This window comes from Vigna umbellata, chromosome 6 (assembly GCF_029865625.1).
Source record: "Vigna umbellata cultivar VRB3 chromosome 6, Vumbellata_1.0, whole genome shotgun sequence".
Taxonomy (NCBI): domain Eukaryota; kingdom Viridiplantae; phylum Streptophyta; class Magnoliopsida; order Fabales; family Fabaceae; genus Vigna; species Vigna umbellata.
In genome coordinates this window covers 13,046,767-13,068,700 of record NC_142170.1, presented here as the reverse complement: position 1 = coordinate 13,068,700, position 21,934 = coordinate 13,046,767, and the positions used below count along the sequence as shown (strand labels likewise).

At 34.0% G+C, this 21,934-nt stretch overlaps 3 protein-coding genes across 5 annotated transcripts; 2 read left to right on the top strand and 1 right to left on the bottom strand.

The window, feature by feature from the left end:
• Window positions 1-597: 597 nt before the first annotated feature.
• Window positions 598-3,363, top strand: LOC124825225 (multiple C2 domain and transmembrane region protein 5-like). The gene is made up of 2 exons (XM_047297798.2): window positions 598-679; window positions 784-3,363. The coding sequence occupies exon 2, from the start codon at window positions 818-820 to the stop codon at window positions 3,140-3,142; it is 2,325 nt and encodes a 774-aa protein (XP_047153754.2). The 5' UTR covers window positions 598-679; window positions 784-817; the 3' UTR covers window positions 3,143-3,363.
• Window positions 3,364-7,175: 3,812 nt separating this feature from the next.
• On the top strand, window positions 7,176-10,250 carry EIL3 (ETHYLENE-INSENSITIVE3-like 3). 2 transcript variants are annotated; one of them, XM_047297796.2, is made up of 2 exons: window positions 7,176-9,859; window positions 9,950-10,250. In XM_047297796.2, exon 1 carries the CDS (start codon window positions 7,916-7,918, stop codon window positions 9,827-9,829), a length of 1,914 nt encoding a protein of 637 aa, XP_047153752.2. In that variant the 5' UTR covers window positions 7,176-7,915; the 3' UTR covers window positions 9,830-9,859; window positions 9,950-10,250. The 2 variants fall into 2 exon arrangements, with proteins under 2 accessions (XP_047153752.2, XP_087949092.1); XM_088092966.1 differs by having other exon boundaries at window positions 7,177-7,425; window positions 8,089-10,250.
• A 2,210-nt stretch (window positions 10,251-12,460) lies between these two features.
• Window positions 12,461-21,584, bottom strand: EMB3011 (RNA helicase family protein). 2 transcript variants are annotated; one of them, XM_047297795.2, is made up of 19 exons: window positions 21,221-21,584; window positions 20,844-20,896; window positions 20,608-20,749; window positions 20,261-20,473; window positions 19,828-19,898; window positions 19,137-19,350; window positions 18,743-18,913; window positions 18,486-18,631; window positions 18,165-18,262; window positions 17,755-17,863; window positions 16,731-16,908; window positions 16,402-16,631; window positions 16,133-16,309; window positions 15,682-15,753; window positions 15,399-15,575; window positions 15,126-15,187; window positions 14,880-15,032; window positions 13,081-14,801; window positions 12,461-12,908 (listed from the first exon to the last, which is right to left on the bottom strand). In XM_047297795.2, the coding sequence occupies exons 2-18, from the start codon at window positions 20,847-20,849 to the stop codon at window positions 13,202-13,204; spliced, it is 3,819 nt and encodes a 1,272-aa protein (XP_047153751.2). In that variant the 5' UTR covers window positions 20,850-20,896; window positions 21,221-21,584; the 3' UTR covers window positions 12,461-12,908; window positions 13,081-13,201. The 2 variants fall into 2 exon arrangements, with proteins under 2 accessions (XP_047153751.2, XP_087948851.1); XM_088092725.1 differs by having other exon boundaries at window positions 20,844-20,882.
• Window positions 21,585-21,934: the final 350 nt, after the last annotated feature.

Sequence of the window (21,934 nt, the reverse complement as noted above, 5' to 3'; positions counted from 1 at the left end):
CAAAAAATATCGAATACATTATATTATATACAGAGACATATGATTCAACAACAGTAGTGCCAATTCTCTAATTTATTCTATTTATATAACATTTTATGATTTTTTTTTCCATCATGCTAATTATTTAATTTTAGTTTATATCTCCTTGTTATAAAGAAAAGTATGCAAACTCTCCTAGACAAAAGGAAGGGACAGAAAGTTGCAGAAGGTAGTAGCTAACTTGGTATCTGTTATGTTTGAGCATTGTAGATAATCAGTTTGCACCAGTCACAAATTTTTCTTTTCTTGTATCATTTAGAATTCACAGATTCAGTACATAGTTACTTTTGTTTTTGATGCATTTCGTGAGAAGAAACTAGGAAGAAAGTTGCAGTGACGCTTGAGATGACTGCTTTGTATCTTGTATGTATTTTGCGTGTGCATGAACTTCAAAGAACACCAAATATTTGGTTTGGGTGGTTGTGGTAGTTGAAGAAACACCACTGATGCACAAAACCTGCTCCATGAAAAATAAGCAATCCATAAAAAATGCAAAAAGTGCAACACGCTCAACTTTTGCCTTTTCCTCATGCCATGTTTATTTATTTGGATGAAATGTTTCTTTTGAGCAAATTGAGAATCTGAATCGATAGAAGGAAACACAAGGGTTTTGAATTAAATGGTTCTTTGAACGCATCAGGTTATTGTCGATTTCTTTTCTAAGGATCACTCCTTGTAAATAATCAACTTTTGATTTTTATATAAAAGAAGGATTTTGAAGTGTTTTTCTTACATTTGGTGCAGGTTAATTGGTGAGTGTGGTGTCTGAGAGAGTAAAATGCATAAGCCAGAAGGGCCAGCAGAGTTTGCTCTCAAGGAGACCTCGCCAAACATAGGAGCAGGTGCAGTCATGAGGGACAAGCTCTCCTGCACCTATGACCTGGTTGAACAAATGCAATACCTTTATGTTCGAGTGGTGAAAGCCAAGGAATTACCAGGGAAGGATGTTACTGGTGGTGTGGATCCTTATGTTGAAGTGAAGCTTGGAAACTACAAGGGCCTCACCAAGCACTTTGAGAAAAAGTCCAATCCTCAATGGAATCATGTTTTTGCCTTCTCCAAAGAAAGGATTCAAGCTTCTGTTCTGGAGGTGGTAGTGAAAGACAAAGATGTTGCTGTGGATGACTTTGTAGGGAGAGTGATGTTTGATCTGAATGAAATCCCAAAACGTGTGCCACCAGATAGCCCTTTGGCTCCACAGTGGTACAGACTAGAGGACAGGAGAGGTGAAAAAGCCAAGGGAGAGTTAATGTTGGCAGTTTGGATGGGAACTCAAGCAGACGAGGCATTTCCTGATGCATGGCATTCTGATGCAGCAACTGTTGGTCCTGAGGCTGTTGCAAACATAAGATCTAAGGTTTACCTTTCACCTAAGCTTTGGTATGTCAGGGTCAATGTTATTGAGGCTCAGGACTTGATACCAAGTGACAAAACCCGGTATCCTGAAGTTTTTGTGAAGGCCAATCTGGGAAATCAGTTTTCAAGAACTAGAGCATCTCAGAGTAAAACCATAAATCCCATGTGGAATGAGGACTTGATGTTTGTTGCTGCTGAGCCATTTGAGGAGCCTTTGGTTCTGACTGCAGAAGACAGGGTTGGTCCAAACAAGGATGAAATCCTGGGAAGGTGTGTCATTCCTTTACACAATGTGCAAAGGAGGTTTGACCATAAGCCTGTGAACACAAGGTGGTTTAACCTTGAAAAACATGTGGTTGTTGAAGGGGAAAAGAAGAAAGAGGCCAAGTTCTCAAGTAGGATACACTTGAGGGTTTGCTTGGAAGGTGGCTACCATGTGCTCGACGAATCAACTCAATACAGTAGTGATCTTAGACCAACAGCAAAGCAGCTATGGAAGGCCAGCATTGGAATTCTAGAACTGGGGATTATAAGTGCACAAGGGCTGATGCCAATGAAGACTAGAGACGGTAGAGGAACCACAGATGCATATTGTGTAGCTAAATATGGGCAGAAGTGGATCCGTACTAGGACAATTGTGGATAGTCTTGCTCCAAGGTGGAATGAGCAATACATTTGGGAGGTTTTTGATCCATGTACTGTTATCACAGTAGGGGTCCATGATAATGGTCATTTACATGTTGGAGAGAAATCAGGTGCATCAAAGGATTCAAGAATAGGGAAGGTGAGAATCAGGCTGTCCACTCTTGAAGCTGATAGGGTGTACACACACTCTTATCCTCTTTTAGTACTGCATAATTCTGGTGTGAAAAAAATGGGAGAGGTGCAGTTGGCTGTAAGGTTCACAAGCTTATCTGTGATAAACATGTTGTCTATGTATACACAGCCATTGTTGCCAAAGATGCACTACATCCATCCTCTGTCTGTGATTCAACTAGACAGTCTTAGGCATCAGGCTATCCAGATTGTGTCAATGAGGTTGAGCAGGGCAGAGCCACCACTGAGGAAGGAGGTGGTGGAATACATGCTAGATGTGGATTCACACATGTGGAGTATGAGAAGGAGCAAAGCCAATTTCTTCAGAATAACCATAGTTCTAGGTGGGTTGATAGCCTTTGGAAGATGGTTTGATCAGATATGCAATTGGAAGAACCCCCTCACAACCATACTCATTCATATCCTTTTCATAATACTGGTTCTCTATCCAGAACTAATACTTCCAACAACTTTCCTCTACCTTTCTCTGATTGGAATTTGGAACTTCAGATGGAGGCCAAGACATCCTCCTCATATGGACACCAGACTATCTCATGCTGATGCAGCCCACCCTGATGAACTGGATGAAGAGTTTGATACATTCCCTACTTCTCGATCATCAGATATGATCAGAATGAGGTATGATCGTTTGAGAAGCATTGCTGGGAAGGTTCAAACTGTTGTAGGGGATTTAGCCACTCAAGGAGAAAGGTTCCACAATCTACTAAGCTGGAGAGACACAAGGGCCACCACTCTCTTTGTGACATTCTGTTTCATTGCTGCACTGGTTCTCTATGTTACTCCTTTCCAAGTTGTCTTCCTTCTCATTGGTTTCTATGTTCTAAGGCACCCCAGATTCCGCCAGAAACATCCTTCAGCTCCATTCAACTACTTCAAGAGATTGCCTGCTAGAGTGGACACCATATTGTAAACATTATTGTTCATCTCTCTCAAAATTTTCCACACCATTATTACCTTCATCAGGTTTCAAGCCCTTTGCCACAGTGCCTCTGTTAATGTTACGTTTGTTCATAGAAATTGTAAACTTTCATGTCACTGCATTTATGCTTATAAACAGTAGTATTTTCCATGTAATTAACCCTGTTATTTTTTCACAGTTTTGTAGTACAATTAATGTTACTATTGGACTGATCTTATTATATTGGCAATTTATATTTTAGTGGTTGTAAATACTTTTATTTATTTCAATATAATTTTTTTATTACTATTTAAAGTTGATGGTTTGTTTTGGTGTGTTATATTTAAGTAAATATTATATTCTTTTCTAAACATTATATTATTCTTATGATTCGATATAATATAATTGTAATCCAAACATTTTTTTCATAATTTTTTTTTTACTATTAAAGGTTAGTAAATTAAAAAGATGGAAGTGATTTTTTAGTTTATTATGATGCTCTCACTTGTACCCATTTATTATATATATTTTAAATATTTTGTGTTATATTATAAGTAAGAAATAAATGTATATTAGTGTCTTTTTTCAATCCACACAATATAGATACATCATTTTATTATACTCCTCTCCTACTAAGATTTGTTATTGTTGGTATGTTATTCAATATTATCCTACTAAGGTTTGTGATGAGTTACCTTTACATTTCATTGTACAAATCTATGTTTTTCTCAATACAAGGGTTTTACATTTTTTGTAACCAAATTTGATATGTGTATTTTCCTCATATTTCCAAGCTCATTCATCTCACTCTTTTTCTTTATTGTTGTTTATTGTAATAGGTGTACTAATTCATCCTCACTCAAATCATTCTTTTCTCCGTGTTACTTTCTAGTCTCATTTATTATTTTCTCATCTTTCAAACTCTTTTATGATTCTATTCTTAATTATATAATTCCAATATAGTTTCGAAAACCTAAAGCTTGAGGGATTTGTTCTATTATACTCTAAACCTACTTTTCGCTTTATATTTTAGTCAAACCATTTTTCTTTTTTTTCCCTCCTCACATATTTTTTATGTTTTTTCACCATGTTGACCTATTTTGATGTTTACTCTTCCAAGTGAGACCTCTTTAATATTTATATTTTGATTCCAATTTTTTTTATTGGTCATTTTCTTTCTTATCTAGTTTTCATTTTCATTTGGCTAATAAAATTTTATTGAACAACTCGATGTTTTTTTTGTCTATTTCTCCTTCCATTTTTTGTGAGGATTATTATGTTCCATAAAACAGAATGATAAGATAAGTCTTAATAATGTGATTCAAAAGTCTAAATATTACTAAAGTTATTACAGATTTTTATTGTATAAGTGAACAATAAATTAGGTAGCTCAAACAGAGTAAATTAAAGAGATCACAAATAGTTTGGATAAAATAATTTCTCATAAATACTAATAGTCCTTATAATGTTATTGTTTTCTCTTAATATTTTGAAAATAAAATAGAATTTGTTTGGATATAAACTTATCCTTCAAATGTTTGATTTTTTACCTAATCTAAATAAATAAGCTTATGATAGGATTTAAGATTTAAAGTTTACTATTAAGAAAAATTAATTAAAAAATAAAAGTGAAAAGAAAAAAAAACTATAATTTCCTTCACCATTTTAATATACATCATTCTTTATCGTTTTTACTTTTTATCAATATATTTCATTTTATAATTTCATTTTAAATTTTGTAATTATTTTTTAAATTTGATTAATTATCAAAATTATGTGATAATTTTTTATATTATCGGAATAAATAAATAAATATACATGTATTTTCATTCATATTTATTATAGAAATGTTACTATTTTGAAACTATTCACCAAACAATTATTAATATTTACAGTATCGTTTAATCAAGAATTATAATATAATTGAAAACTAACCTCTATTTAAAGTGATTTTAATCAATTGATAATACAACAAAACTAAACTTAAATAATATATATATATATATATATATATATATATATATATATATATATATATATATATATATATATATATATATATATTTGAAGTATATTTTTAATTACTTTAAATTAGCAATTAATATTTTTTTGAATTGATGTATAGAGATTATGGAATATCTTTCATTTTAAGTAAAGGATGACACTTCATTTTTATTCATTTAAATTTATTATTAATATTTATAATCAATTAAATCAAACAAGATATTCGCTGAAAGAATTTAAAGAAAATTACTTTAAATTTTGTGTTCAGATATAAAAAGATTTATAAAACAAACTTACATAATTAATTAGATTTAAGAACACAATTATTATATTATAAATATGTTATTAATATTTACATACATCTAATTAATTATATTAAACATAATTAACTTAAATATAATTGAATGTATTTTTTTATACAAGTGATTGTGTTTATATGTTTTTACTGTAATCAAATAAATAATTAAAAAATAATAATAATAAATTATATATTATTAATTTTTATTTTTATTAATTTATTTTTGAATATACTCTTTTCTTTTCCTTTTACATTTCATTAATTCTTATTATCAAATAAAAAACATAAGATGAGAGAATAGAAGTAAGGATAGACAATCTAACATCTTGATTTGATTGATTCATACTTAGAGTAAAAGTGCCAGGGGAGAATCTATTATTATTCCTCTCAAATCAGAATATTAATTGAGTTATTCACTGTACTTATAATAATTCCAAATTTTAATATTTTCTTCATTAAAATATTAATACGTATTATTCATCAGACATAATACCGAATTATTCTCATTTAATGGTTAATTATTGGATACAATAATAGGAGATAACTAGATTCATGCATCTTAAATTCCACCCAGATTACATGTTTTTGAGAAACAGTCATAAGATAAAAGCTTATACAAATCATTAGTTTTTTTATTTATAATACTACTAACCCCTCTTCTTGCCCAAAACGCTTTTATCTCCATTTAAATAAAATATTAAGGGTTAAATATGTTTTTAGTCCCTAAACTATTGGCCGTTTCTGGTTTTCGTCCCTCTTCCAAAGTAAGGTACAATTTAGTCCTCAATCTTTAAAAAACGTTCGTTTTAGTCGAAAAAACGAACGTTTTGAGGACTAAAACGAGGACTAAAAACAAAATTTTGAGGACTAAAACGAACGTTTTTCTAAAGAATGAGGACCAAATTGTACCTTACTTTGGAAGAGGGACGAAAACCAGAAACGGCCAATAGTTTAGGGACTAAAAACATATTTAACCCAAATATTAATTATGAAAAAATTTCAATGAATTACTTAATTTTCACAATATTATTATTTTATTTAACACGAGAATGGTAGAAAATAAATATTTATTTAATATAATTTAAATTATAATAAATTGATGTCATAAAGACTTAATTATTTATTTGATTAACATTATTAATATTTTTTATTTTTATACTTAAAGCTTATTTGTTTTCCTTTCTAGATATGTTCTTTTTAATCTATTTCAGTTTCTAGAAATTAAAACAATAAATACTTAAAGACATTAAAAATAATGTAAAAAGGCCTAAAAGTATTAAATTATATATAAGGATTTCAAAAAAATTGTGCAGTACAAGAAACATTTTAAGCATATGAATGATATTTTTTTAATTTAAAAAAATAATTTATATTTAATACGATGCTATGACAACTCAAGATATTAGAAATGATAAGTAAAACGAGAAATGAATTAAAGGAATCGATATCATGTATAAATAAAGATAAAAATTATTAGATTTTATACAAATATTGAAAAATTATGAAACATTAGTAGATATAAATATGTAAAACTTAAACAAAGCAATTGGTTCATGTCAATTTTGTTTTAAAAAATTAATAAAATTGAGGCCGTGGATTCTGATAGAGGGAGAGAAGAGAAAAATAAAAGGTTTGAGTGATGGAAGGGTGAGGTGCACAGGACATAGGATAGGCGTAACCACAGAGAATTTTGACATTGAATGGCACACTTTCAATTAAAATTGTCTTCTATCTCTCTCTTTCTCACTCATCTCTTTCTTTCTCTTTCTTCTCCTTTCTGTCTCACCCCAAAATCTTTAGGCTCAACCCACCATCCAATTTCCAACCATAGTTCGTCACAAAAGCTAAAACCTTTTAGGGTTCTTATCATCTTCGCTCAATTCGCCAATAACAGAAAGAAAAAAACAGGAAACCCAGGACGAAACGAATACAAAAGTTCAAATCTTTTTGCGATTTAGATGGCCGAAATGGAAGAAATTGGACCTGATGTCTGGTGTGTCTATTATGTTTTTTTTTCAGGAGTTTAATTCGGTTGCATGTTCTTCTGTAATAAAGTTTAATATTTTCTCTTTGCCCAGTCCTTTTAGATATATATTTGTTGGTTTATGATTTGTGAATGCTCTCTGTATTTTTTTTTTTATATAGCCTTCCTCCTTGAATTTCTATTGGCTGTTGTCAATCATAACATAGTTTGATTTTTGGATTCATCCTATGGGGACTTCATGCTGGTTGTGGGGTTTTCAATCTGATATGCTGTGTCAAATTGTTAACTATAATTTTACTGAAGAATCTGTCTTAGGAAGGTGTGTGGGAGATCATTGAGGCCTTTAATGTTTAGTTATAATAGAAATAATCTATGGTCCGAGGGAGAAGAAATTAGGATGTGATTTTGATGGGTGATAAAGGGTTAGTTATAATAGTTATTAATTAGCCAATCCTGGTACAAATAATCCGAAAAGGTTTCATTTTGTATTGTACTTTGAATGTTCCAGTGGTCATTTAGGACATTGGAGTTCAGTTTTATGTGTCCAGTGATTAGTGGTGACCAAGTTAGCCTACACTTTTTAAGTTCAAATTTGTACCCTTTTAACCAATCCAAGAGATTTTTTTATATAATAAAGAATCTTGTGATTAATGGTCATGAGTTGAACTGCAGTTCGGATTTAGAAGTTGATGATATTAGATGCCCCAATATAGCAGAGAAAGATGTCAGTGATGAAGAGATTGAAGCAGAAGAATTGGAGCGGCGGATGTGGAAGGATCGAATCAAACTCAAAAGGCTAAAGGAAAGACAGAAGCTGGCGATTCAGCAAGCTGCAGAGAAGCAAAAGCCAAGGCAGTCCAGTGATCAAGCTCGTAGGAAGAAAATGTCAAGAGCACAGGATGGGATTCTGAAGTATATGCTGAAGCTTATGGAAGTCTGCAAAGCTCGTGGATTTGTATACGGGATCATTCCTGAGAAGGGAAAGCCGGTTAGTGGTTCCTCTGATAACATTAGAGCATGGTGGAAGGAGAAGGTAAAGTTTGATAAGAATGGCCCTGCAGCTATAGCCAAGTATGAAGCTGAGTGTCTTGCTATGAGTGAGGCCGATAACAGCCGAAACGGTAACTCGCAGAGCATTCTCCAAGACCTGCAAGATGCAACACTTGGATCACTTTTGTCTTCTTTGATGCAACATTGTGATCCTCCTCAGAGGAAGTATCCATTGGAAAAGGGTGTACCTCCACCATGGTGGCCAACTGGTAATGAAGATTGGTGGTCACAGTTGAATTTACCTCATGGGCAGAGTCCTCCTTATAAGAAGCCACATGATTTGAAGAAGATGTGGAAAGTGGGAGTGCTCACTGCTGTTATAAAGCACATGTCACCTAATATTGCAAAGATAAGGAGGCATGTTCGGCAGTCAAAATGCTTGCAGGACAAGATGACAGCAAAGGAAAGTGCAATTTGGTTGGGGGTATTAAGTCGAGAAGAAGCTCTCATTAGGCAGCCTAGTAGTGACAATGGTACATCTGGAGTAACTGGAATGCTACCTGGTGTTCCTGCTGAGAATAAGCAAGCTGCTACTAGTAGTGCAAGCAACTATGATGTCGATGGTACTGATGATGGCATTGGTTCTGTTTCGTCTAAAGAGGATAGGAGAATTCAGATTGTGGAAACTGAACCACCAGTTAACCCGCGCAGGGTTAGGAAGCATGTCCAAGATAGAGATCAATCTAAGCAGCGACCGAGAAAACTCCGAGTGACATCAAGGACTGTTGACAAACCACCAGCACAATCTGACAATGAAGTTTTACATGCTGAGCCAAGAAGTAAAGGGCTCAATATTAACCAGACAGGAGCAGAAGTAGTACGAATCCAGATTCATGGAAATGAACAGTCCAATGAGACAGATTCTGCTGCAAGGCCACTGGAAAAGGAGCTTGAGGTGCCTGCACAACTACCTGCACCCGAGTTTGATCATTACTCTTATCTACATACAAACAACTTAATTTCCACAGAAAGTATTTATACGAGTGGAAGGCCAATACACTATCCTGAGTTGCAAAACCCTGACATGCAGCATGAACCCACTTATAATCTTTATAATCCCGCAGCAGGGTATGATCCTGGTCATAGGCAGCAGCTACATCCTGGGAACAACAGTGAAGGAAGGCCAGAGATTGATGCAGTTCATGTACAGGCTGTGCATATGAAAGGGGATGAAATTACTGGAGGAGATCTGCAATATTTTGGTAAAGATGCATTTCAGAATGAGCTTGATAGACCTATTGATCACTCTTTCTTTGGATCACCGCTTAGTAGCATGTCATTAGATTTTGGAGGACTTAACAGTCCATTGCATTTAGATGATTTCTTGGGTGATGATGAAATGATACAGTACTTTGGAGCATAATTTATTGAAACTGCTAGCTCAGCAGAGACAGTAAGTGCTATTATTCTTCTCTTGTATAATGCTGTGTCAGAATTGTATATCCTGATCCATGACTTCTGTATTGTATTCATCCTTTTCCAGGAATAACAAAAATTCCAGTGCCTGTTGCTTATCTGGGTAAAGGTTCCCAGATTGGTATTTGTGTCTATGGAGTTTGAGGTTAAATTTTTTTAACTAACAGGTCATAAGCAGGGTATTAGAAGAACCGAAGCATGAACTCCTGTATCAATTACTACATTTCCATAACAATAAATATGTTTTAGGGTTCAATGTAAACTTATCAATTGTTGTGTTCACTGAACTGCACATATGAATGAATGTTTAGTATTTTTAGATTTTTAGAATAGGGTTGCCTCCAAATTTAATAAATTATCCTTGTTTCCATGCTCTTTCCCTTTTGCTTGTTTCCAAGACCATTGATGCATCCCCTTTTGCATAACATTTATGTTTCCCTAGGGAGAGTGATCTTTTCCTATGGTTGAAAAGTTTGACACATTCAACTCACTTGTTTTTTAAAACTTTCATTTTATAATAATATGTCATGTACTAAGAAAAATTATGAAAGGATTAGGATCTGATACAGTGAATTGGAGGATCTATTATTCCCTGTTCGGCCAATATGTTGGGTTTTCCAACAAATGAACAATTGTGCTCTTGTCCATATTAGGAATATAAAAGATGGCTATCTCTCTGTTATTGGATGAAAAGTTCACAGACATTGTGATGAGTGTCACTTGGCCTTAGTGCTCAACTACAAACTATGGAATCTATAAATGCGCACAACGTAAGCAGTCACTGTCATGCTGTTTTAATATTCATTTCTTAGTATCATGTTTACTCAACTTTGATTAATTAAGATTCTTGTTTTATTGTACTATTTTTCTTGGTTCCTTTCTTCCTTAACACAACATCACACCTTCAACCCCTTCAAAACAATAGTTTTAAAAATTAATAATTTTAAACTCTAAACTTTGATATAATATCATTTGATACTATTCAATTCAAATATTAACTTAGAATATCATTTGAATAGACGAATAAAAAATATTAATATTAGAAAATTATATCTATTTATTATTAAAGTTTAAAAATTAAAATATATTAAAATTTGAGATATAAATAAATTTTAATTTTATGTCAAATTTAAAAATTACAAATATGTTTAACTGTTTTTTCAACGTTATATAACTAAAAAGCTGTCATATTCTCGGAAACATCATATAAGATTTTGGTTTTATTTCCTATCTTAAACAAAACGATAAAGATCATATAAAACGTGTGGGAAAAGGATAAAGTTTAAAGTCTTTATGAATAGATCATATATTTAAATGCTGCATGATATAGATCATATATATGAAAGAAACAAGCGTGTGCTATGCTTTTATATGTAATTTTAATCTTTGTTTCTAACTTGAGAACATTTATATTACATCCTTACTTTCTTTACAAAAATTATCATCAATATTATTGCTTTTTAATCTTTAAACTATTTTCAAAGGTTTCTTTTGATCAACATTTTAAAATTTTACATCTGAGCTTTAACTACTTTCAATTCTTTCTTCTAATACGAAAATGACATCTTTCGTATAACATAAACTATATATAACTTTTTAAGAAATTGTTAATTTTTCCTTTTATTAAAGCTATTAATTGTTTTACTCAAGTGAAAATGTATTCACAAGCTAATATCTATGCTTTTACCCATAAGGTTTGTGTATGTCATTAATTTTTCTTAATCAGACCCCTTTTATTACCCTTTTATTAAAAAAAACGGAAGAAATAAATTGCCAAGGAAAATTACCAATCGAATTGTATCTCAGTAATAACTCTTATTTAAAGCTATTCATTTTTCAAGAATGTGTAAGTCATTAATTTTTCTTAATTAGGCTCCACCCCTTTTAAAAAGAACGAAAAAACCAAATTGCCTAGGAAAATTACCACCAACCAATCCAATTGTATCTCAGTAATAACTCTTGTATCAATGATCAGAAAATTCAATTGGTGAAGAGAGTTTCATGAAGAAGATCAACTTTTCCTTCATTTGACTGATAACTGGAAGCCACTTTATTTATATTGACTATAATGATCATCTGTTTGTATGCTCGGTTCGAATAACAATATGAAACATCTATTAATAATAATAACTATTATTACACCGTAGGAAAAAATAAAATCTTAGTTTTTGACAAATTATAATATAGGTTATGTACAATCATAAGCAAGCAGTTCAGGTGTAAAGCTTTTCCGTGGCTGCAGAACCTCAAATGCTTACGGGAAAGTAATTGCTCGTTTGCATGCCAGTCTGACAAATTTGTCTTATTTAACCTTTTTCATTTATTTTCTATTAGACAATATAGCCACTTCAATTCATCGTTTATTCGATGCATTTCTTCGCATTGTTAAGAAGGAGATGAAAATCATTATTTCCTTTGTGCACAATTTTAAAAATGATATTCAATCCCACAAAGTCCCTACTAACAAAATAGAGCCAAAACACAACCTTCAAAGTGAAAAAACAATTAGAGAATCCAACCACCAACACATCAATTTTACCTCCTTTTCCTTTTCCTGCTTTTGAGAAAAACACAACAATTCACAGTATTAATTGATACATATTCTGCATTTAAAATCGGGAAAACAAAGAGTTATTGTATTTTTTTCCCCATAACGTACAAGTTAAAACTCAATTCTCATTGCACGGAGTACTATGCTTAGGAGTTCAACAATGAATAAAATACAATGGAAGGGGAGAATATGAGGTCATCAATACTAGACGTGGTCACATGCACCTTAGGAGTTACGAATACATCAGTACAATACATAATGAGTTGTTTCTACGGCAAGTTTCTGCCTTTTGCAGTTATGAACCCTAAAAACTTGCATTGGATGTGACAATGTTCCACGAGCGCAATGCTATTACCAAAACTGGTATATCAGTATTTCGGATATTGTTTTCCATAATATAAATACAGTGTCCTGGCAGTCCTGTGCTGATCTCGAAAGAAATTTATCAGCTACCTTGTTTACAGATTGTCCTCAACTGAAACAAAACAGGCAATGGTATAGAAACCGTCTACTTTTTCAATAATGGCTGAAGATATTATTTTTACATAACAGGCTAATAAAGGATGCAAGAAAGATATCATTTAAACCAGCATATAAAATATTTCAAGTCTAGGATCCTCTAATTATACTATAAGACAGTCAAGTACCTGCCGCCATCCAATAAATCTGCAGCTTTCTTAGGCTGTCGATATTTCTGTCATCTAGTTACAATCAAAATTCAGCCTTCTCTTTCTCGGTCTGCCGATATTTCAGTATTAACAACATAATTTACAAACCAAACTTCTTTGGTCTCAAGAATGTGGAGGAACCCTTTCGTAAACCTGGCATGGAGATTTGCTGCTGATGCTTAGCTGTCTTTTCCTTCTCCTTCTGTTTCCTTTCTTTCTCAAACTCTGCTTGCACCTTCTTCAAGTTCTCCATCTCCTCCTCCATGGCTGTTTTCTCTTGTTTCTGTCTCTTCTTATGCTCCAGTAATGATGTATCAGACTCCTTCACAGAGAAAAACATGGGTCCCAACTCAGCCAGCCACTGGGGCTCCACTGCGGTGGCACACTGCATGTACTCCTTCGTGGTCAGGATTAACTCATGATAAACCACATACTCAGGAGTGCAGCCCATACCATAGAGAGCACTACTGGGATGAAGATGGCATGGCATCCCATTCCTGCAGTTAACATACTCTCCCACGCCCTTTAACCTTGCAGCATTGTGAAAATATGCAGAACAAATTGCTTTTCTAACAATGTCTGTATCAGGCCAACAAGAGGTTAAGGGGATCTTTAAAGTCTTCAGAATGTCAAGCAACTGGGATCTCACCTCTCTAGCCTTTCTTAGACCTTTGACATGCAAGAAATGATCATTGCACCAATCACCTCTGTAATCATGCTGTTTCCATTGCTGATAAACATTGTACAGGGTTAAATGATCGGACTCTGGCACAAAAAATCTTTCCCGTGCAGCATCACTCTCCTCTGCCCGATCCTTAGGTCTAAAGAAAACAGAGGGCACTGAAAGCATGGACACAATTGTCAAAACCTCCTCAAGACACCCTAACAGTTCGCCTGTCAAAAGCATCTTGGCGAGTGGAGGGTCCAGCGGGAATTCAACCATTTTCCACCCAAGATCAGTTAAACCCCCAACATTGTTAAGGGCACCCAGAACCCACAACTGGTACATCGAATTGAGAATATTATCTTGCGGAGGTGGATCCATGAAATCAAAATCAAGTAGATTTTCAACTTTAAGAGATTTCAGCAACAAGACCACATTACCGAGGTTAGTCCTCTGAATCTCTGGAACAGGACTAGGCAGCATTTCATTCAAGTAAGCACTCTCAGTATACAACCTATAGCATGTACCAGGGCCAGTTCTACCAGCTCGACCAGCACGCTGGTCAGCAGCAGCTCGGCTAACAGGGAAGACCTGGAGAGCGTCCATGCCCATCCTAGGGTTATACACCTTCATTTTACCGTAGCCTGAGTCTATCACATAGAAGATACCATCAACAGTTAATGAAGTCTCGGCAATATTAGTGGCTACAATACATTTTCGGGCTCCATCTTCAGCTTTTTGAAATATCTTAGCTTGCAAGTCAGCCGGAAGCTGAGAGTATATGGGAAGAATCAAGAGTTTAGGAACAACTTTATTTGAAGATGACACCATTTGCTCCATTCTTTCTGCAAGGGCATAGCAAGCTGCCTCAATCTCATCTTGACCAGTCATGAAGATAAGGATGTCACCAGGAGGACTGGTTATATGAATAGTCATGGCCTGCTTCACTGCACCTTCAACATAATCTTCAACTGGAGTTTTACTCCACAATATATTCACAGGAAATGTTCGCCCAGGAATGTGAAAAATTGGAACACTGCAAAAATGCCACAATTAGGTTGAGTCTAACAAAAGTCAATAACAAGAAACAATGCAAGATAACAAAGTGAATTACCTTCCAAAGAAATTTGAAAATTTCTGTGCATTCAGAGTTGCAGATGTGACGATCAGCTTGAAATCACGGCGTTGGGCTACAACTTTCTTCAATATTCCAAAAAGAACATCAGTGTTCAATGATCTTTCATGGGCTTCATCCATGACAATAACCCTGAAACAGTTTCAAACAAGATGGTTGATAACTGTTTTTTAATAATAAAACAATAGGGGGGGGGGGGGGGTAAATTTGTGAATATTTTCATACCTATACTTGTCTAGATCAGAATCTTTGAGTGTTTCTCGTAGAAGTACACCATCAGTCATGTACTGTAAAATTTAACAGCAGAAGTTTAGAGCATATCACAGTTCATAATTAATGTGTTCAGAACCAACATAATTACATTATATGCCCACATCGTAGTACAGGATGTAGACACCCGATGTCAATTAAAGAATATATATGATGAAAAGAACCTACAAAATAGCATTCTAACATGAAGCACAATATTTATTTCTAATAAATACAAGTAGGGTTTACCTTTATAATAGTACTTGGCCCAGTCACATCTTCAAAACGTATAGCATAGCCAACTTTATCACCCAACTCTGTATCCATCTCTTCACTAACTCTCTTGGCAACACTCATAGCTGCCACACGTCTTGGTTGGGTGCAGCCCACTATACCACCTATAGTATAGCCATCCTCGTGCAGATACTGTTCAGAAAAATCAGTGTTAAGATGTTTATCTGGGATTCTGTTCTTGATTGGATAAACATAGAAATAAAAGATATTGGCAAAGAAAATAAAAAGACAAAAAAACCTGTGTTAATTGTGTTGTCTTTCCTGAACCAGTTTCTCCAACCACAACCACCACCTGATTTTCGCGAACCACCTACACATTGTACATCAACAAAAAATAGTGTTCCAACATTTATGAGCCATGACTGAGAGAAACAGAAAATCCAATTGGAAAAAGGACATGAAAAAAATTAAAAAAATTGAAAACCATAACGGGAAGAAAGAAGGAAAAGGGACTTGGTTGTGCTACATCAGAACCATATAATGATAAACATCAGAACCACATGATATAAAGAAGGATAAAACTATGATGACTGAGATATTCCTGTCCTAATGCTGAACAGTTAGACTGTGATTGATAGTGATCATTAATTACATAAACCCAAAAGATTGAATTCCCAGGTTCCTAAATTTTTTACAAAAGAGTGAACCTATCAATAACTGCACATGCATAACCAAGAGAAAAAATCAACCTGTAATAACTCTTCTCTCACTGAAAAAATAGGCAGATATTGTCTTTGCTCTGCAATGGTTTTTGACTTGGCAAAGTCACTCACGGCTTCATCTTTCTTCAAATGCTGTGAAAACTTAGCTTCCTCTTTAAAATCAATTTCACCATCTTCACCCACTTCAGCAGTGTCTGCATCAATCTATTATTTGCAAAATTTTAAATAAGATGAAGTCTTCAAACATGAAAAGAAAAAGCAAAGGACACAACTACTCCAGATTTCCAGAAGAATACCTGCTCTGCTGTTTTCTCAACACCCAAGATGTCACCAAGTTTTGAGCCTGCAAGTTCCCAAAAGCGTTGGCGAGACTTGTTCATACTCTGCTTCTCGTGGATTTCTCTAACCAGAGTAGACCCTTTACGAGATATTATAGCCATGTCAGATGTTGGATCTTTTATTGGCATAATTGGCTCAGCCTGCTTAGTAAAAACAACTCTGCCATCAAGGAAAGGAGGCTTTGTATCTGTGGCCAACATGGAAAGGGTAATTAGTAAAAAAAAATAGAGTAATAGCACACAAACTACATTACAACGTCAAAGTTGGCCAGATGATAAATATTTACCATGAACAAGTAGAATAACTTTTTGCTCTTCCTCGTCATCAAATTCAGTCTGAACCTCTGTACCTCTAACAGCTCCAGATCTCAGCAGTTGCCTATCCTCCCATTGAGCATTATCAGCTGTGAGCTGGGACAACTTCTTGCTCTGTGCAAGGGACATCTTGGTGCCATCTCTTCTAACCTGAATTATTGATAAAAACACTTGTAAGATAATAAAACCCATACCAACTTGCCCCCAAAAAAAATGCACCAACACATTAAACGGTTCTTAAATAAGCCAAATCAAGTATATTTCAACATATACAACAATAAGAAAAAATGTGGATGGTAAACATAAGCACGTTGCAAACACTGCCCCTAAAACACAGATAATGATTACTATGAGAATAGCTATTCTCTATGATTCACAAATACAGAGACTACTGGATACAAGACAAGTATCAAATACATTACGTGTCTGATATAGTAAAACGTATATTTTTATATAGGGTATAATATACTTACAACACATTCAAAACAATCAAATTCCTCTCTATAGATTAGAATAACTATCTTGAACAAGTGTGTATACCCAAATGTCATTCACCCAAAAGCCCCAAGATAGTAGATTGCAACATAAAATATATCGATCTAGCTCCCATACCACAACAAACTTAGACACAGAATGGATCCAAACAAAATCATGTTACTCATAAGAATAACTTTTATAGATTTCAATCTCTAGCTAGATGAGATTAAAGTAAACATAACTAAATTAAAGAATCACATCGAATAAATTTTTCCATGCAACCATCTATAAACTACAATATAGAAAGACAAGATTATAACTTTTTTCTCATGCCAGCTTTTCCATTTTATCAGATCTTCTTATGGCCAGTAACTGTAGTTCATCTACTTACACTTTAATTAGCAGCAGGAAGCTAAATGCCACAAAATTGTGCAGATACATGCAAGGAAAAATGAGTGTGTGTGTGTGTGTGTACACATATATAGATAGATAGATATGTTAAGAAATTCTAAAAGTTACCAGTCTCTTGGCCAGATCAGCCTCTTTTTTCTGAAAGGAAGCTTCGTCTCCAAGAAAAAGTGATGAGCTGTCGCCTTCAAACAATGTGCTACCTTCCTCTCTGTCATACCTTCATGATATAATTAAGATTAAAAAAGAAAACAGATTTAGCAAATTAAAAACGATAATGACTACGTAAAAGAATCATCTACAGCTTCAGCTGTATCGCCACTAAGGTAAAACGTGTGTGTGTGTCTGTATGTGAAGAAAAACATCAAGCAATTAATTATAAAAGACAACCACAAAAAGGGAACCATCATAGTATTACAATGTATCATTGTTATGCACTCTGGTATGTGATAGCACAACAATTTCCAAATTTAGTGATTTAAAACAATATCAACGAAAAATACTTTTCAAATTAAATTTACCATGCTCGGTCAGCATCGTATTCCATCTCCAATCGCATGCTTTCAGTAATCTCATACTTGTGCTCTTCACCCAATTCAGACTTATCAGCCACTTCATCCTGAAAACATGAAAATCGCAATTATATAAGATGATGAAATAGCATGCATGTTAAAACTAAAATGTAATCCATAATAGTTAGTGTGAAAGAAGAAAAACAGAAGATATTCAGAACTTTGCTATATATATATATGCTGAAATCATTTATTTTATTTGTTCAGCATAATCTATAAAGAATCATTAACTTCACAAATGAACTATATCATATGAGATACAAAATATACCTGAAATGAATTTGAAGTTTCCGATCTAAAATTAAGCTGAGGCGACCTTCCATAGTGTCTAGAAACAGATGATTTGGCTGAAGATCCAGAAGCACGTATAGGGATAGGAGATGGAGAAACATGATCCCAGGGGGAAGATGAATTAACTACACTCAATTCAAAAATAAATATTATTTCACAGACTGCCATCATAAAAGTGAATAATAGGGATTAAAAGCATTAAAATTTTGAAAAATATAATATTTGAAATAACATACAAGATGAATGAGGTGTGTTGCCCCCCAACCATGGTGAAACCAATCGAGCATCTGGTGAGGCACCTAAAAACATTGGTGATGGTGAAGGTTGATGACGTCTAGAACTAGAGACATTGTCCCTTCGTGGAGTTTCATTCCATTCCCACCTGCCATCATCCCAGTCAGACCTGCCTGCAAGTGGAAAATAGGTAACGCCGGGTCAAAGAATAGCTAGTTCTCCAAATGCACTGAGACTAATTGTAAAAAAGAAGTATCTTATATGTCAATTCAATATAATTGGAAGCAAAAGGATTTTAGTATTCCAAGCACAGATAAGTCAATAATATGTATTGCCTTCAATGCTTGGATTAATCCCAAAAACCTTAGAGGAAACAGAAAAATAATAATTACATACCAGACGTCCTCCTGGAATCTTCGTATCTGCTTCGCTTTCTACCATGATCACGGTCATACCTACTATGTGAATCCCTTTCTGAATAAGATCCTGCCTTACGTTCATAGTAATTCTGATGACGCACTCTTCCGCTACCACTTCTTGAATCATCCCTGGAATGCCTCCTCTCACTCCTGTGATCCTCCCTATCATATCCAGAAGGTGATGGAGAAACCTTCAAAATTGATACAGCAAAATTAGATATATGCAGCAAAGTGTCAAAATAGTGAGAATTTTACTGAATACAAATTGCTAATTGTGAAAGGGAAATACAATATTAAGAAATGATAATGTTGATTTTTTATCACACTGATCAAGAAAAGGAGTTTTTTCTAAAACTTCCTATATAATAACACTCATCTAATACTCTTCATCTTCTGCAAAGCACTTCAGGAAAACCAACACGCAACAGCCACTCAAACTGAAAAGACAGCAATCTAAAGGAAAAAAAATTTCTCATTCTTACTTTATTTTTTCTTTCCTTATCTTTGCAAACCTTTCAGCCGACAACAAATTTGAACATTATTTCACAAATTAAATATTTGTTGGGACAGCATCATGACACTTTAAATGTTGTCCCGAAGCCATTAAAATGAGACCATCAAATATGAAAATAAATAAATAAATATAAGGTAAAGAGAAAAAATCTTACATTTGAGATCGCTTGCTCAGTTGAACGAACCTTGCTGGTATCACCATAGTGATCTTCGCTCACAGAACTTTCTGCGTCGACAAAGCCACAGAACCTTGAGAGGTCATTATTTGCTTTGCTTGAGTTAAATCTAATAACTAAATCCCATCATATAATGAAAAAAATAAACACACTTCATAAACAAATTTAAATTATCATTTTAAACATGTAGACAAAAAGATATTTCCTTTACAAATACCATACCATTTGTACTACATTTTTAGCTCACTTTACATATCCAAAAAGCTTTGAATATACCACTTTGTCAATTTAATTCCTCATGAATGACCCTCCAGATGACTACTTTAAACAGTACACACAACCTCATTAATGAAAGTCTACAGGTGGCAACAACAATACAAAGGAAAATTATTCATATAATTAAAAAAAGTACCTGCAAGTGATGTTTCACTGGTAGTGTCACGATATCTCCTATTAGTGTGTCTGTGTCTACTGACAATCCCACCCTGTTCACTTTCTTCAACAACAGACAACTCAGACTTATCTTCATCTTCTGCAGAAGCTGCAATGGAGGTGGTTCTTTCTTTTGGTAACTTGAATCCCCCGTCATACTGAGACCGTTTCGCACTGGCGAGGGCATCAAGTCCTATTAAATAATTTATTAAGATAAAGCATCAGCATTCAGCACCCAAAAATTGTAAAACATGACATAAGAATCAGATAGTCAACAGAACAAAAAAATACTCGTGATACAAAATGCATATCAAAACAAAAAAATACCAAAACGTGATTTTCTCTCTTGTGGCACGTAAACCACCCTATCCTTCCCAGGAACATAGAGTCCACCACTGGTAGGTTTTTCTGGTTCCAGGGTCATGGTAGTCTGGTTTATGTCAACCATTTCAGAGAAAGCTCCATTTTCCTATTCAAAACCAGCAACAACAACAAAGACCGATCAAACTAAAATTCGAAACAGTTTAGCAAGATGACAGCAATAAAACAAATTCAATACTAACCTCCATGACGTAAATTAGTTAAATTCTTTGTCACGAACTCTACACAGCAAAGTCTACAAAGAAGATTAGCAAGAATACCACTGTATGAAAATAGAATAAAATTAAGCAACTCCCAAAACCCTAATCCCTAATCCCCGATCCCTAATCGAGACACTCGAACACTCGGTAACCTCGACTCGTAAAAGTCTACTTCATATAAAATTCAACTCGTAAGGATGTACCAAAATTGACTTTACTAGAATTTGAACCACTCCCGGACACATTAAAACTTGTATCTGAATATACCAAAAAAAAAACAAAGGCTCCAATCTGAAATTCAAGCCACACCCTCAAAATAAATTTAAACCCCAAATTAAATTAATAGGCGCCCAGCTTACCTGAAAACAAAAGAACGGAAGACCAGGCGACGGCAGGGGCACGACGAGGCGAGGCGAGGCACAGCGGCAGGGCGAGGTGAGGCACGACGAGGCACAGCAAGAACGCGACGGCGGACCAGAGAGCTGGTAGACGAGGAAGAAATGCAAAAATGGAGCTACAGATTGCACTTTGGGTCTTCGAGTAGGGTTTTTGAATCTTCGATTTGGATTTCTGATTTGGGTTTTTGGTTTTTGATTAAAGTTTTCAAAACAGAAACTATAACTATAGTTTTTCTGGGTAGTTTGAGTTCAAACTGCAAAAACTCAAAACTCCTTCGCAGCAAACAATTAGGACCTTTGGAGTTATCCAAAGACCACCAAAAGAAACGCGGTGAGAGGTATTATGCAAAATTAAGCTGTGGCAAATGGGAATACTAAAAATTTAATATAAAAATTAACAAAAAAAAATTATCTATATCTAAACTATTTGTGTTTTTTAATGGTTTCATAAACACAATTTTTATCTTTATCTTTATTAATATAAGTTATTTTATTATTTTAATCTTTAAATTTATAATCATTTTAATAAATTTATATTTATGTTTATTAATATAAATTATTTTATTATTTTACTTTTTAAATTTTATATTTTCTAAAATTTAACTTACTATATATTATAAAATTATAGAAATTATTTATTTTATATATAATTTCTTTTAATAATTATGATAAAAA

Bases quoted from the DNA above. Each gene is read 5' to 3' on its own strand.
- LOC124825225 (XM_047297798.2), top strand. From the start codon at position 818: ATGCATAAGCCAGAAGGGCCAGCAGAGTTTGCTCTCAAGGAGACCTCG.
- EIL3 (XM_047297796.2), top strand. From the start codon at position 7,916: ATGTTCCAGTGGTCATTTAGGACATTGGAGTTCAGTTTTATGTGTCCA.
- EMB3011 (XM_047297795.2), bottom strand. The intron at 15,754-16,132 runs GTTGATTTTTTC...TACAATGTGTAG, and splicing joins TGAGAGAAGAGTTATTACAG to GTGGTTCGCGAAAATCAGGT. The intron at 15,033-15,125 runs GTATGAAAATAT...AAACTGTTTCAG, and splicing joins TCTGATCTAGACAAGTATAG to GGTTATTGTCATGGATGAAG.